Source organism: Anabrus simplex, chromosome 2 (assembly GCF_040414725.1).
Source record: "Anabrus simplex isolate iqAnaSimp1 chromosome 2, ASM4041472v1, whole genome shotgun sequence".
Taxonomy (NCBI): domain Eukaryota; kingdom Metazoa; phylum Arthropoda; class Insecta; order Orthoptera; family Tettigoniidae; genus Anabrus; species Anabrus simplex.
In genome coordinates, this window is record NC_090266.1 from 169115829 (window position 1) to 169130990 (window position 15162).

General features: G+C 44.1%; 1 protein-coding gene across 6 annotated transcripts in view; it reads right to left on the bottom strand.

Annotated features, from left to right (window-relative positions):
• Positions 1-15162, bottom strand: part of LOC136863966 (uncharacterized) — a 458924-nt gene that overhangs the window by 220086 nt on the left and 223676 nt on the right. For 4 of the 6 annotated variants that reach the window (XM_067140427.2, XM_067140426.2, XM_067140430.2 and 1 more), the window contains exon 2: positions 13490-13624. In XM_067140427.2, coding sequence (XP_066996528.2) covers positions 13490-13624 — 135 coding nt within the window. Of the gene's footprint in view, positions 1-13077; positions 13439-13489; positions 13625-15162 lie in introns of those variants that run through there. The other 2 variants (XM_067140431.2, XM_068226118.1) reach the window with 2 other exon arrangements.

Sequence of the window (15162 nt, forward strand, 5' to 3'; positions counted from 1 at the left end):
GCGGCCGTGGCCTTAAGTTAGGTACCATCCCGGCATTTGCCTGGAGGATAAGTGGGAAACCACGGAAAACCACTTCCAGGATGGCTGAGGTGGGAATCGATCCCACCTCTACTCAGTTGACCTCCCGAGGCTGAGTGGACCCCGTTCCAGCCCTCATACCACATTTCAAATTTCGTGGCAGAGCCGGGAATCGAACCCGAGCCTCCGGGGGTGACACTAACTACTACACCACAGAGGCGGACATTTCTTGATTTCTCGTCCTAAAAACATTACCGCTAGAGAAGCTAGAAGAAGATCTGTATATGAAACCTAGTAAATTAGCGCTCTGGAAAATATGTTATAATATTAAGGGAATTTTTCTCTGAAGCGTTTCATGTTATTTAATACGTGTACAAACCTGAGCAGATGTTTTATAGGTATATTTCTAGCTACTCCAAAATGTGCAGCCGCGTGAGCTAGTGAAAATTACCTTGAGTCAAATCGGACAAGTTACATACCAGTCGTTGGCCCTTCATGAGAGGAACATTCGTGCCAATTTTCGGTACCTTAAGAGGATGTATCAGTATGATCAGGAGTACAGGGCCTAAGTGCATCTCTGCGAAACCCGAGATAAAGGAATTCCGCAACATATCAGGGATCTGTGGGATATCAATACAAACATCGAACAATGTTTGCAGAGTTTAATATTAAATATGGCAATTTACATACATACTTATACAGGGTGAACATAAAAAGCCGCACGTGGAGGTCGGTATGCGGTTCCTCGTCGAAATTCACTACAAAAGTTTATCTTGCAAAACCTAGTCCCACCAATAGGTTTAATAGAAAAGTGAGTTAAGAAACGAGGCTCTGGCAATGCTGTAACGGCGTGCAGCGTGGCCAAGCACGGGTCATATGAACTCGGCGCTTTGCCGGAGCTGTCTCAATTAGCTCAGTGAGACGAAGTAATGCCGTACTTGCTGGTCGTGCGGACGCCCCGATGTTCGGTTCGCGTTCGCGCCAATTTTTTTCAATTAATGTATCAAATTGTATCCAATGTACACCTCCACTATGCAATAAACTATGTTCTATCTTACCGTTACAGTTACTTTTATTTAAACATTCAAACATAACATGAATTTCTTACAGGCGTAAACAACCACTTGTTTCGTCCATGGCACAAATAAAGCCAATACGTAGAACATAGTCCGCCTCTGTGGTGTAGTGGTTAGCGTGATTAGCTGCCACCCCCGGAGGTCCGGGTTCGATTCCCGGCTCTGCCACGAAATTTGAAAAGTGGTACGAGGACTGGAACGGGGTCCACTCAGCCTCGGGAGGTCAACTGAGTAGAGGTGGGTTCGATTCCCACCTCAGCCATCCTGGAAGTGGTTTTCCGTGGTTTCCCACTTCTCCTCCAGGCGAATGCCGGGATGGTACCTAACTTAAGGCCACGGCCGCATCCTTCCCTCTTCCTTGCCTATACCATCCGATCTTCCCATCCCTCCACAAGGCCCCTGTTCAGCATAGCAGGTGAGGCCGCCTGGGCGAGGTACTGGTCATTCTCCCCAGTTGTATCCCATGACCAAGAGTCTGAAGCTCCAGGACACTGCACTTGCGGCGGTAGAGGTGGGATCCCTCGCTGAGTCCGAGGGAAAAAGCCGAACCTGGAGGGTAAACAGATGATGATGATGATGATGACGTAGAACATAACAGTGGATACAGTAACATCGTCTCTATCCAATGCGGTACAAGGAAACACAATACAGTACAGTAGGTAGACTACACTGGATTGCCCATTATGCTACGCACAATAATTCCATAATATACGTGTGACGTCCAGTCTTATCTTCACAGAGCCGGTACGTACACTTACGAGCAACGTTCACTTCACAGCAGATGTTCAAAGCGACCAACTTGCATTTGCAAACACTTCGCCAGTCGCTGGAGCATACTTTGTCGGACCCTACGCAACACACCTACATCCACCATTGCCCATGAAGCATGCACGCGAGCTATTAGGGCTTGTACATCCATGGGTGGAGTACTATAAACATGTTCCTTTAAGTGTCCCCACAAATAAAACTATAGTTGATCAAGGTCCGGGGAACGTGGAAGCCAGAACATTGGACCTCCACGATAAATCAATTTCCCTGGACACGCTTCATTTAATGAGTTACGCACAGTCATTCCAAAGTGTGGCGGTGCACCATCATGCTGAAACCATGGCTGTTGCCGAACACCAAGTGGAACTTTTTCTAAAGCGTCAGGCAAAGTATTGCCTGGAAACGTACGATAGCGAGGCGCATTCAACTTGTCCGGCAATAGGTAAGGGCCTAAAAGCCCTCCTCCCACGATTCCAGCTCACAGGTTTATGCCAAAGCGTGCCTGAAAGCCACGTTCACGGGTGGCATGTGGGTTGTGGTCAGACCAATAATGGCTGTTGTGATGGTTGAAAATACCTTCCCGAGTGAAGCTACATTCGTCACTCCATATTACATTCTTTATAAAATGTTCGTTATCTTCAACTTGTTGCAAAAGCCATTCACAGAACTGTACTCGTTGAATGTGGTATTCTGGCCGCTGGTGTTGAGTTAACGTGTAATGATATGGATGCAGTATATCGTCGTGCAACACGTCAATAACCAGTGTTTGAGATACTTGGGACTGCTTTGCAATATCACGGGTACTTCGCCGAGGTGACTGGTGAACGGCTTCAAGAATGTCGTCCTCTGTTTGTGGAGTACGTCTAGTCCTTGGACGACCTCTGTCCGCTACTTGTGGACCAAGATTACCGGTTTCCCGCAGGCGTTGCTCAAGGCGACGAAAAACATTCTAATCGGGATGGTGCCTTTGAGGGTACCGTGCTGCATACTCACGAGCAGCAGCAGAAACTTGGTTATCGGATGCACCCAACACTAAAAGCATATCGTCGTATTCGCCGTTTGTGTACTCCATCAGGAAGCCGCTCTACATGCACTTGACAGGTTGGTTGTGCACTGCGTGGTTAGTCGACTCATGCATTCAGTTGAATGGATCACACTGTCATGTGTTCGACTATTGTCATGTGACAACAGGATATCATGCATACAAACGCTGTTACACGACGGGAACTAGGGACATGACGTCACATACACAAAAGAAAAGAAAACAACCTCACGTAGATTCGTGCCGTAGCACCGTGGTGCCTGTGGGTTTGATAACCCAGCAGTCTACTCAGTGAGCTGCGACGGCGGGTGCGATAGAGCGGGATGATGCACATTCCTCTATTACATTCCGATGCGCTGCAGGATGTGACAGTGTTGCCAGCTTCTCGTTTTCGACTTGTTTTCCAACAGCACCTGATCCGATTTGGCTACATAAACTTTTGTCTTGCAATGGGGTGATGAATCGCATGCCGACCTCCAAGTGCGGCATTTTTTGTTCACCCTGTATACATACACACATACATAATCATTTTAGGCTGTAACGCCGTTCAGCGTTCAGTCTGCAAGCCTCTGTGAATTTACTAACCACCGCTACAATCCTGTATTTGTAACTATTTCTGCGGCCTTGTTTAGTTCTATGTCTCTCATTTATAAATCGTTAGAAAGCGAGTCTAACCATCGTCGTCTTGGTCTACCTCTACATTTAGTAACCTCCATAACGGAGTCCATTATTCTTCTAGGCAACTTTCTTCCTCAATTCGCCTTACATGACCCCACCATCGAAGCCAGTCTATGCGTAGAACTTCATCCGTCGAGTTCATTCCTAACTTATTTTTTATCTTCTCATTCCGAGAACCCTCCTGTCTCTGTTCCCATCTGTTTGTACCAGCTTTATTATTCTCGCTACTTACGTATCTGTTACTTCGAACTTATGAACAAGATATCCGGAGTCCACCCAGTTTTCACTCCCGTAAAGCAAAGTTGGTCTGAAAACAGACCGAGTTAAAGATAGTTTCGTCTGGGAGCTGACTTCCTTCTTACAGAATAGTGTTAATCGCAATTGCGAGCTCACTGCATTAGCTTTACAGCACCTTGGTTCAATCTCACTTACTATACTACCATCCTGGGAGAACGTACATCCTAAATACTTGAAATTATCTACCTGTTCCAGCTTTGTATCCCCAATCTGACATTCAGTTCTCTTAGACTTCTTACCTACTGATACCAGTTTAGTCTTGGAATGGATAATTTCCATACCATACTCATTGTACCTATTTTCAAGTTTCAAGATATTAGACTGCAGGCTTTCGGTACAATCTGCCAATAAGACTAAGTCGTCAGCAAATGCTAATTACTACAACTTCACTTAACTGAATCCCTCCCTGATAATTAATACCTCTCAGCAGATTATCCATATCAACTATGAACAATAAAGATGAAAGAGTACAACCTTGCCTAACCCATGTAAGTACCTTGTACCAAGAACTCATTCTAATATCAATTCCCACTGCAGCCCAATCGTCAGCATAAATGCCTTCCATTGATTTTAATAATCTACCCTCAATTCCACAGTCTCCCAGTACTGCGAACATATTTTCCCTCGCTACTCTGTCATATGCCCTCTCTAAATCTACGAAACAAACATAATTGTATATTCCTCTCTGAGTAGGTTATATTTCATTTACCTGGCCTATACTGAAAATTTGATCCTGACAGCCCTTCTGTAGTCTGAAACCACACTGGTTTTCATCCAACTTATTCTCAACCACTGATAGCACCCTCCCTTCTAAAATCCCAGTGAACACCTTCCCTGGTATACTGATCAATGAGATGCCTCCTTCCTTCCCTTGCTTGTAGATAGGTTCAATTACTGATTTTGTCCAATCAGAAGGTAACTTACTACGAATCTATGCTAATCTTATTAACCTGTGAAGCCATTTCATCCCTGCCATCCCAATATACTTCACAATTTCAATTCTAATGTCATCTGTCCCTGCTGCTTTATGACAATGGAGTTTATTTACCATCCTTTCCATTTCCTCAAGATTAATTTCACCAACATCATTGTCTTCCTTCCCATGAGCTTGGTTGTTCGCAACAGTACCAGGAAGATTTCCTTTTACGTTGAGAAAATTTTCAAAATATTCTTTCCACGTGCCCAGTGATTCCCTGGGATCTATTGCTAGTTCGCCTGATTTACCCAGAAAGCTATTAATTTCCTTTTCCCCCTCCCTTCCTAAGATTCTTTCTTATTTTCCAGAAAGGCTTCCCTGCTGTTTGACCTAGCCTGTCCAGGTTATTACACAAACCTTCCCACGACTTCTACTTTGATTAAACAACTATTTGTTTCGCTTTTTTCTTTCCTCTACGTACAATTCCCCGTCTGTATCAGTCCTTTGTTTGGAGCCATTTCTGATACGCCTTCTTTTTACGTTTACAAGCTGCTCTGACTTCATCATTCCCCCAAGATTTTCGATTTTTCCCATCTTGACACACAGCTGTTCCTAGCCATTCCATTGCTGTTTTCTAATTTCTTCGTCCTGGAGATTTTCTACCCTTATTCTATCTTAGGCCTGAAGATACTTAGTTCACTAGATCATATTGCGGTCCGTATCATCGAAAAATCCCCGGAAAACCTGCACATTCCTAACAGATTTCCTGAATTCATAGGCGGTTAAGATGTAGTCTATTATGGATCTGGTGCCCCTACCCTCCCGTGTGCAGCGGTGAATAGCCTTATGCTTCAAGAATGTATTCCTAACTCTAATAGCCTTATGCTTCAAGAATGTACTCCTAACTGCGAAACCATACTAGCACAGAAGTCCAGTAAACGCCACCCATTCTCTTTCAGTACCTCCTGAACCTGCTTACTGTTCATTGTTTGGAACTTTTCACTGATCATATGATTGTAGTTCAGTCTAATTTCCTCATCCAGGAGATTTTCTACCCTTATTCGTTTGCAGACCTATTTCACTTTCTCTATTCTAGGCCTAAATATATTTAGTTCATTAGATCAGATAGTGATCCGTATCATCGAAAAATCCCCGGAAAACCCGCACATTCCTAACAGATTTCCTGATTTCGTAGTCGGTTAAGATATAGTCTATTACTTTGTATGGCTCTGGTGCCCCGACCCTCGCATGTGCAGCGGTGAATAGCCTTATGCTTCAAGAATGTACTCCTAACTGCGAAACACATACTAGCACAGATGTCCAGTAAACGCTTCTCATTCCTAGTAGCTTCCACATCTTCCCACCATTTAAAAATCATCCTTTCGTATCCTTCGGTTCTATTTCCAACTCTCGCATTGATGCCACTCAATGCTTCATAAGACTTGTCAAATTTATCCTCATCTGCACCCTCACATGGTAAATATACTGAGACAATTCTCGTCCTAATTCCTCCAACTGCCAAATCTACCCACATCATTCGCTTATTTTTAACAGAAACTATGTTGCGTGGTATAGTATTACTGATGAACAGTCCTATCCCACACCCTGCCATTCCGCTTTTGATGCCAGTCAAGTACACTTTATAATCTCGTACCTCTTCCTCGTTTATCCCCTTACCCGAATATCATTAACTGCTAAAACATCCGGATGAATCATTTTTGTTTACACTACCAGTTCTACTTCCATACTCCATAAGCCCCATTAATACTGATAGCTCCCCATCGAATTCCATTTTGTTTACCAAGTTGTTTTCAAGGAGTCTTTCGCCTGTCAAATGGGCGGGGACTCCTTTACTCCCATACGTCCGAAGTTTGCTTTAAACATTCTGAGCGTGCTCGGTGAAATTTCTGTGAAGCAGGATGCTACCCTTACTTACATACAGTCCCAGTGAGGACCTCTCCTCTAACGGGTTAGGGATCACCGGTGGATTGTATAGCCCTAGCCGCCTGAGCACAAGGAGGGCCGTGACTCAAACTATATCCAAGATGCCCACTCCCATTCCATAACAACTGGTATCCCGGCTCTCAGGACCATTTAATAGGCCACTCAGCCGTTGCCCATTGTTCACGAAATCGGACGTGACTACAGTAACCCACACCATGAACCATGATTATAACCGACACTACGAACCAATGCCATGACAATTGCCATATTTAATTTTAAACTTTGAAAACATTATGAGACATTTATATTGATGTCCCAGATGTCCCTGATATTTTGTTTATCTCACGTTTTGTAGAGATGCACTTAGGCCATACCAACACGTTCAAGTTGATACCTCCTCTTCGGATACGGATAACGGTTTGCAAATTGGGAAGAATATTTCTCGAATGAAGGTTTAACGACTGGTATATGACCTGTTAGATTTGATTCTAGGGCAATTTCCCTAGCTTACATTATATTTTACTTTTTCAATTAATCTAGTTTGTATACTTTCAGAAAATTATACAACATAATGTAGAAAAAAATGGTTGTGGCGAACAGTAATAAGGAGGAGCTGAGAGGATGCAGGGGACAACTTCTTTTAATTTTTGAAATACATTGTATATGCTTAGCTGACTCCCGGGCACCGTATATTCCTTAGTGGTTTTGTAAATACTTTGAATTCGAGAATACATCTGATAGGCTATGTAACAAATTGCCAGGTGTATGCTTAAGTTTTTGCCGGGTTTTGTGGTAATTTTGTGTAATTTTCAAGGGAAATTCAGTTTTTGATTATTCAAAATATTGGCCATCGGCTTTTATACACTTCGCCCATCTTTCAGGTAAGTTATGCATACCGTGCCAAAAAAATGGTTGTCTTTTGCGGAAAACCATTCGTCGAGCCATTTTCCAACTTCCTCGAAATTGCTGAAGTACTGCTCTGCGAGCGCGTGCCCCATTGATGCTAAGAGGTGATAGTCAGATGGCGCCAGGTCGGGTGAGTACGGCGGGTGCGGAAGGCTGCCCCATTCAAACGATTTTAAGGTGTCTTTCACTGGTTTTGTTGTGTGAGACGGCGCATTGTCGTGTAACAAAATCACTCTGCCATGTCTTCTTGCCCATTCCGGTCGTCCTTCGATCAATGCGTGACTTAAATTAATCATTTATTGGCGATAGTGTTGTGCATTAACGGTTTCGCCAGGGTTCAAGGGTTCATAATACACCATACCGCTCTGGTCCCACCAGACACAAAGCATGGTCTTCTTGCCGAAGCGATCTGGCCTTGGTGTTGAAGGACCGGCTTCGTCAGGCGACAGCCACGATCTTCTCCGCTGCGGGTTTTCAAAATAAATCCATTTTTCGTCACCCGTCACAATTCGGTACAGAAATGATTTTCTTTCGTGGCGTTGCAGCAGCATTTCACAAGTGACTTTGCGATTTAACATTTGCCGTTCATTCAAATCGTGTGGGACCAGTTTATCGAGTTTATTGATCTTCCTCATTGCTCGTAAACGTTTGCTGATTGTTTCTGGTGACACATTTACTGTTTGTGAAAATTGCTGTTGAGTTTGTGTCCAGAGCGCGCACTGTCTTTCACATTGAAATTGTCGAAACCATGTCTCACATGTTGAGCGTGTTCACCATACGTTTCTACCAGCAAATGATGACTTTTCTTTTGATTAAGTAAGAAAAGCAATGCGTGGCGCAAGTGTTCTATTTCAGGCACAAACGTCGACATGATCACTGAACGATGCGGACTCAATTTGTGTGTGTTGGTAGGTTGATGACAGACGAACAAACAGACGTATGTGCCAAATTCATACGCTGTGTACTGTTCGCTGGCGCCATCCCTTAGTGAAACCGGAAAAGACTTATGCATATTCCTGGTAAGTAAACATAGTTGAAATTCAAATAATTTATATCTAAGCGTATAATTATTTAAACCAACCTCGTTTCGGTAATACTTGATTTACGTGAAATGCGTTTTTTATTTCAGTGTTCACATTAATCACATAAGTAAATAGAAACAAAGAGAAGAACCACATCCAAGTGCTAAGAATCATAGGGTAGGTACCTAGTGTCGTGTAGGGTACCCTCTGCTCAGGCGACCTGCAACTACAGTACATGAAGTGAGCGGAAATGCCTTGTTCATATACAAGCCATGTTGTATGGAAGGTGGCTCATGGCTCCCTAGCTGTTGTACGTGTAAATTCTGGACCACTCCGCTATGCCTCACAAACATTCCATTAGGTTCGTGTCAGGTGAAGGTGGTGGCCACACTACAGGTTAATTGATCGAAGCAATGCTAGGCAACTTGCGTCCGATGAGGGGGGCGATTTTCTACTAAAGCAGACTGTTGTTGTGATGGTATATGAAGTTAGTGGAGGACTTCAAATAGTTCTGAAGGAGTGTAAAGTTGTGATCACCGGTCAGTGAACTGCTTAGAAGAAACAATAGACTCAGCCCATGTCTAATTACCATAAACTACACCATCGTCAGCTAGCATGATGCCTTGTTGATGACTGGGGTCCATTTCCCAACACGGTCTACATCTCTCTCAAACCAGTCTATGAGCCTAAACCAAGGATTTATAATTGTTACAATCTTGAAGATTTCATTAGCGTCTAGAAATCCTAAGTTTTGAAATGAACCAGCTTTGACCCCTTGGATCACACCTCATGCTGCCAGTCGCACACGATCCGCTTAGAGATCACAAGCCAAGGTCAGGCGCTGTGTCCGTTTAGGGTGTTAATAGAAACTGTATGGAAGAGTGAATGCTGCATTGACCTGTGCTGAATGAGGGTGTGATTTCGTGTAGCTTGCTCGTTAATTTGGACAATTATTGTCGGAAGCTATTGATCAGCCATAGTGCTGTCTACTGTGGATGTTAACACCTGCGATGAAGTCCTAGTTTCTTGGTTCACGAATGACACCACGGATAGAGAAATGCTCGAAATGCACACAACTTCGAAAATAGGATATCATATTTTACTTGGACCCAGTTCAAACTCCAACCAATAACTGGCTCAACCTGACTGACAAACTAACACCCATCGAGTGAAGCAGTACAGCTGTCACAAGTACTGGCGCCACTTAATATGTTACAGGCTACTATCCCATGACTTTTGGCACATACAATAAATTCAGCAGTATCGTCTCAAACCGTCATAGATTCACCCATGGACAAAACTGAGTTTGATACAGTTTGGTGTAGTTTTCCATGTGCTCTTTCATGTTGCGAAAGCAAACTGCGACAAAGAATATATTTTCCAATTGCCAATAAGTTTTCTAAGTGACTGTCATTTCAAATCGTATTTTGTCCATCAAAATTGCCGGAGCAAACTATGTTGTTTACACGGACATATTTTGTTACGTTGGATACAGAGGAAGTTCGTTGTATTGTTATGTTGGATATTCTACAAAGTAGGCGCCATTCGTTTACAGCAAAAATGGACAAAGTGAGCTCTGTTATGGTATGATAATGAAACAGGATCTCAGTGTAGCGGGCATTACCAAACACGACAAACTCTCATTTTACACACGCATTTATCTATATTTCTTGCAAAAGCAATAGTTTCAAAAAATTTCCATAATTCAAGTAATTCAAAGTAACTTAATTGTGAAAAGTCCCATTACTATAGTGTGTGGATCGTATCGTATTACGTCCGAGGTGCTTTTTACTGATTAAAACCAACCAAAATAAACGAAACACCATGGTGGAACAGCCCCGAGAGGCAATAGCCTACCAAGCGACCGCTGCTCAGCCCGAAGGCCTGCCAATTATGAGGTGCCGTGTGGTCAGCACGATCAATCCTCCTGGCTGTTATTCTTGGATTTCTAGACCGGGGCCGCCATCTCGCCATCAGACAGCTCCTCAATTGTAATCACATACGCTCAGGTAAAAGTCCCTGGCCTGGCCGGGAATCGAACCCGGGGCCTCTGGGTTAGAAGCACATACGCTACCCCTACTACACCGCGGGGTCGGCTTTTAATTCGATTACTGATATAAATTAATTTTCAAAGGTTTCTAGTGCATGCATAATGCAGAACGACTACACGTTTCACCGCTTCGTGACTACTTGCCTGGTTTGTCTGTAAACAGTTTTTTGTGTGTCCTATAAATTTCGTCCAGTGGACATAATGCACTTCGCAGCAACACTCCTCAGTTTATGTAGTTACAGTAGTGATGTGTTAAGCGTAACTGTTTCTGTTTAACTCGCACAGAGCTTCGTAGTAGTTTGTACACTCATGCTCTTAAAAACCAGAACACCCTGAAAGACAAGAGAGAGGAAGTTCATATTCACAGGACATGTGCATTAGTATGTTTTGAAGAAATGTTTAGCATTTGAACCATGTCGGCCCTCAGGTTCGATTTCTCGGCGCACCAACACCGACTGGTAAAATGTGCCTGCGGCTCTCGTTGTCACTATAAACCGAAGGTAATGGATCAGTGTGACTTGAGCAGACGTGCAGAATGCCGCACAGACGTATGCGAGAACCGTATCGTCAAATGAGTGAATTTGAAAGAGGGTGCATTATTGGCATGAGAGAACGTGATGCATCCATCCGGGAAATTGCTGCTCGTGTGGGACGAAGTGTTTCGGCTGTGCAACGGGTCTGTACAGAATGGTTCACAGAAGGCCGTAGAACACGACGATATGGGTCTGGTCGCACCACCCAGACCCCCCCCCCCCCGAGAAGATCGACACCTCATCCGAATGGCATTGAGGGACAGATCTGCGTCCTCCTCGGCTCTGGCGCAACAGTGGAACAGTGTAACGCATCGTACACTATCAGGAGTGACAGTACGTCGCCGTTTATTACGGTCTGGGTTACCGGCGCGTCGTCCACTTCTCCACCTACCTTTGACTAATATGCATAAATATGCTAGACTGCAATGGCGTATGGAACGACGTCACTGGGGACAAGAATGGCAGCAGATAGTGTTTTCGGACGAATCCAGGTACTGTTTGTTTGAAAACGTTGGCCGCATTTTGGTTCGCCGCGGACAGGGGGAGAGGCATCACATTGACTGAATTCGCACAAGACATACAGCGCCAACTCAAGGCCTTATGGTTGGGGTGCCATTGGGTACAACCACAAATCACAGTTGGTGCGTGTCCAGGGCACTGTGCTCAATTTGACCTACATGAATGACATCTTGCGACCCGTAGCCATACCCTTTTTGTACGACACCCCAGACGCCATATTTCAGCAGGATAATGCGCGATCACATGTTGCTGCACGATCACGTGCCTTCTTGTTGTCACAGGATGTCAGACTGTTGCCTTGGCCCGCCCGATCACCAAACTTGTCGCCAATCGAAAATGTGTGGGATATGGTGAAACGTCGGGTGCGGCGCTGTGACCCAATGTCAACCATCAAAAAAGAACTGTGGAACCAGGTGAATGCAGCGCGGATGGCTATACCCCAGGATGCCATTCGCTCCTTATACGCGTCGATGCCATCACGCATGGAACAAGTTATCAGTGCCTATGGAGACCCAGTGCCTACTAGGCAACAGGACACATACTGAACCTAGATGACTTAACTGCTGATCGTTTCTGCAGAACATACTAGTGAACATGTCCTGTGAATATGAACTTCCTATCTCTAGTCTTTCAATGTGTTCTTTTTTTATGGACATGAGTGTATTTCGTATATTGTTCAGCAATTAAATATTTATCTCCTGTTTGAATCTTATAAGCCCATTGGATTAGAAATAGGATTTCACTTGTGAAAATTCACCTCCTGAGTTTGTTAAAGAGGCCTTGGAATACGAAGCTCGAAATATTTCTCCCGGAAAGCATACAAGTGTGTCGAACATGAAATATATTTTTCTTATTTGCTTTTGTAAAATTACACAGAAGATGACATCACGGAAAGCAGGCGATTTTAAAATAATTTACACTGATACAATGTGGATTACAAAAGGCAAAGGCCTCTCCATACTCCAAAGACTTAAAGCCGCATATTTGTGTTTAATCCTCAAGTGTCCACCGCCATCCTACCTAATTTAATATATGTAGAAATTATACTTAACAGAAAGTACTCCACTTCATTTGTTTTCAAACTCACATAGTACAAAATTACTTTAAATTAAGAAACGGTTTTACTCATACGAGTAGTATTTTGTGTCGCTGGAAAGTAAGTGACTGATGACACGTCCAGCTCTCCAATCCCATAAATAAATGCACCAAATACTACAACTTCGTAATTTGCAATATGAAAATTAATGAACCGACAATACTAAATTTCGATTCAACACTCAGATCGAAATCCGACTATAGTAGACTTACCTGATCATCATATGATTGCGTTACATCGACTTCAGGTCTATGTGTATTAATTTGGTTTATCCAGTGATGAAGTGGTCCTGTGTTCTTCATGCTCATAGAAAAATCTGGTATTCTAATCTAAACTTAGAGGTTTATTTGAAGAACAGTTCAGCAAAAGTTCAACTTGATGTGGTCTCTGCATAGTAATGTGCAAAGTTCTTAAAAATGGAGTAAAGGGTTGTTGCTCAAACAATTTATGTTGGAACTGCTAAATCGGGTAACACAAATACAATCAAAGCAAATTGGTGGGAAAAGAGAAGCTCATTTCTCCCTCTAACGGATTACATCTGCCATGCTTGAGTGTCATTGTTTCACACCATCACACTGCACAGCACGCTACACACTTCACTGCACACCACATGCTGACGCCTACTTGTCTGGCCAGGGAATAGCCATATACTGCTGCCACCACCGGGCAGCGACGTACGCCACATAGAAGCCCAACACAAACGACAGGGGGATGAGGTTTATGAACGTGTCACAATACACAACCATCTTCTCAAAGATTCTGAAAGCCAAAATAGGAAATTACATTAAGAAACGCAGCTTAAAAATATTAGTATGAACATCCAGACAAACGATCGAGGAACATTAAATTAACTGCACACAATTTTCACAAGACTTCAAAATTTAAACAGAATATTGCTGGCAATGACGAAACTCTGGACTGCAAATATTTGAGAAGTCTTTATTTTATCAATCTGTTAACTCAAGGCAGCGAATTTCATTGCGTCATTGGCGTGCCTATCACCAAAGGCCAGTATACTGTCATAAAGGCATTCCCACGCTATTCAAATTTTAATTAATATAATAAACTATGAATTAACGAGCAAAGCATGCTGCCCTTCCCACCATAACTGTCTTATTAAGTTTCTATAATAGTATGGGTACTATATAAATATGCAGTGCAGTTTTGTATTATATTGTATTATTCATGGTGTGAGTTACTGTAGCTACGTCCTACCACGTGAACCATGGACAGCGACTGAGTAGCCTATTAAGTGGTCCTGAGAGTGAGGTATCAGTTAGTATGGATTATGAGAGATTATCTTCGACATATTCTCATTAGCGGCCCTTTTTGTGCTCAGGAGGCTAGGATTACTCAATCCAACGGTGATCCATAAACGGTTAAAGTAGAAAACTCACTTGGACTGTTTATTAGTAAGGCTAGCACCCTACTTCTACGCTCAGAATGTTTTAGGTAGGCCTCGGACCTATGGGAGCAACGGAGCCGTACTTCTACACTGACTGACAGAGCAAATGCAACACCAAGAAGGAGTGGTCAGAACTTTATGCCAATTGCAGGGTAGACTGACGTCACTGAGGTATGCTCATGATGTGAAATGCGCCGCTGTGCTGCGCACGTAGCGAACGATAAATGGGACACGGCGTTGGCGAATGGCCCACTTCGTACCGTGATTTCTCAGCCGACAGTCATTGTAGAACGTGTTGCCGTGTGCCACAGGACACGTGTATAGCTAAGAATGCCAGGCCGCCGTCAACGGAGGCATTTCCAGCAGACAGACGACTTTACGAGGGGTATGGTGATCGGGCTGAGAAGGGCAGGTTGGTCGCTTCGTCAAATCGCAGCCGATACCCATAGGGATGTGTCCACGGTGCAGCGCCTGTGGCGAAGATGGTTGGCGCAGGGACATGTGGCACGTGCGAGGGGTCCAGGCGCAGCCCGAGTGACGTCAGCACGCGAGGATCGGCGCATCCGCCGCCAAGCGGTGGCAGCCCCGCACGCCACGTCAACCGCCATTCTTCAGCATGTGCAAGATACCCTGGCTGTTCCAATATCGACCAGAACAATTTCCCGTCGATTGGTTGAAGGAGGCCTGCACTCCCGGCGTCCGCTCAGAAGACTACCATTGACTCCACAGCATAGACGTGCACGCCTGGCATGGTGCCGGGCTAGAGCGACTTGGATGAGGGAATGGCGGAACGTCGTGTTCTCCGATGAGTCACGCTTCTGTTCTGTCAGTGATAGTCACCGCAGACGAGTGTGGCGTCGGCGTGGAGAAAGGTCAAATCCGGCAGTAACTG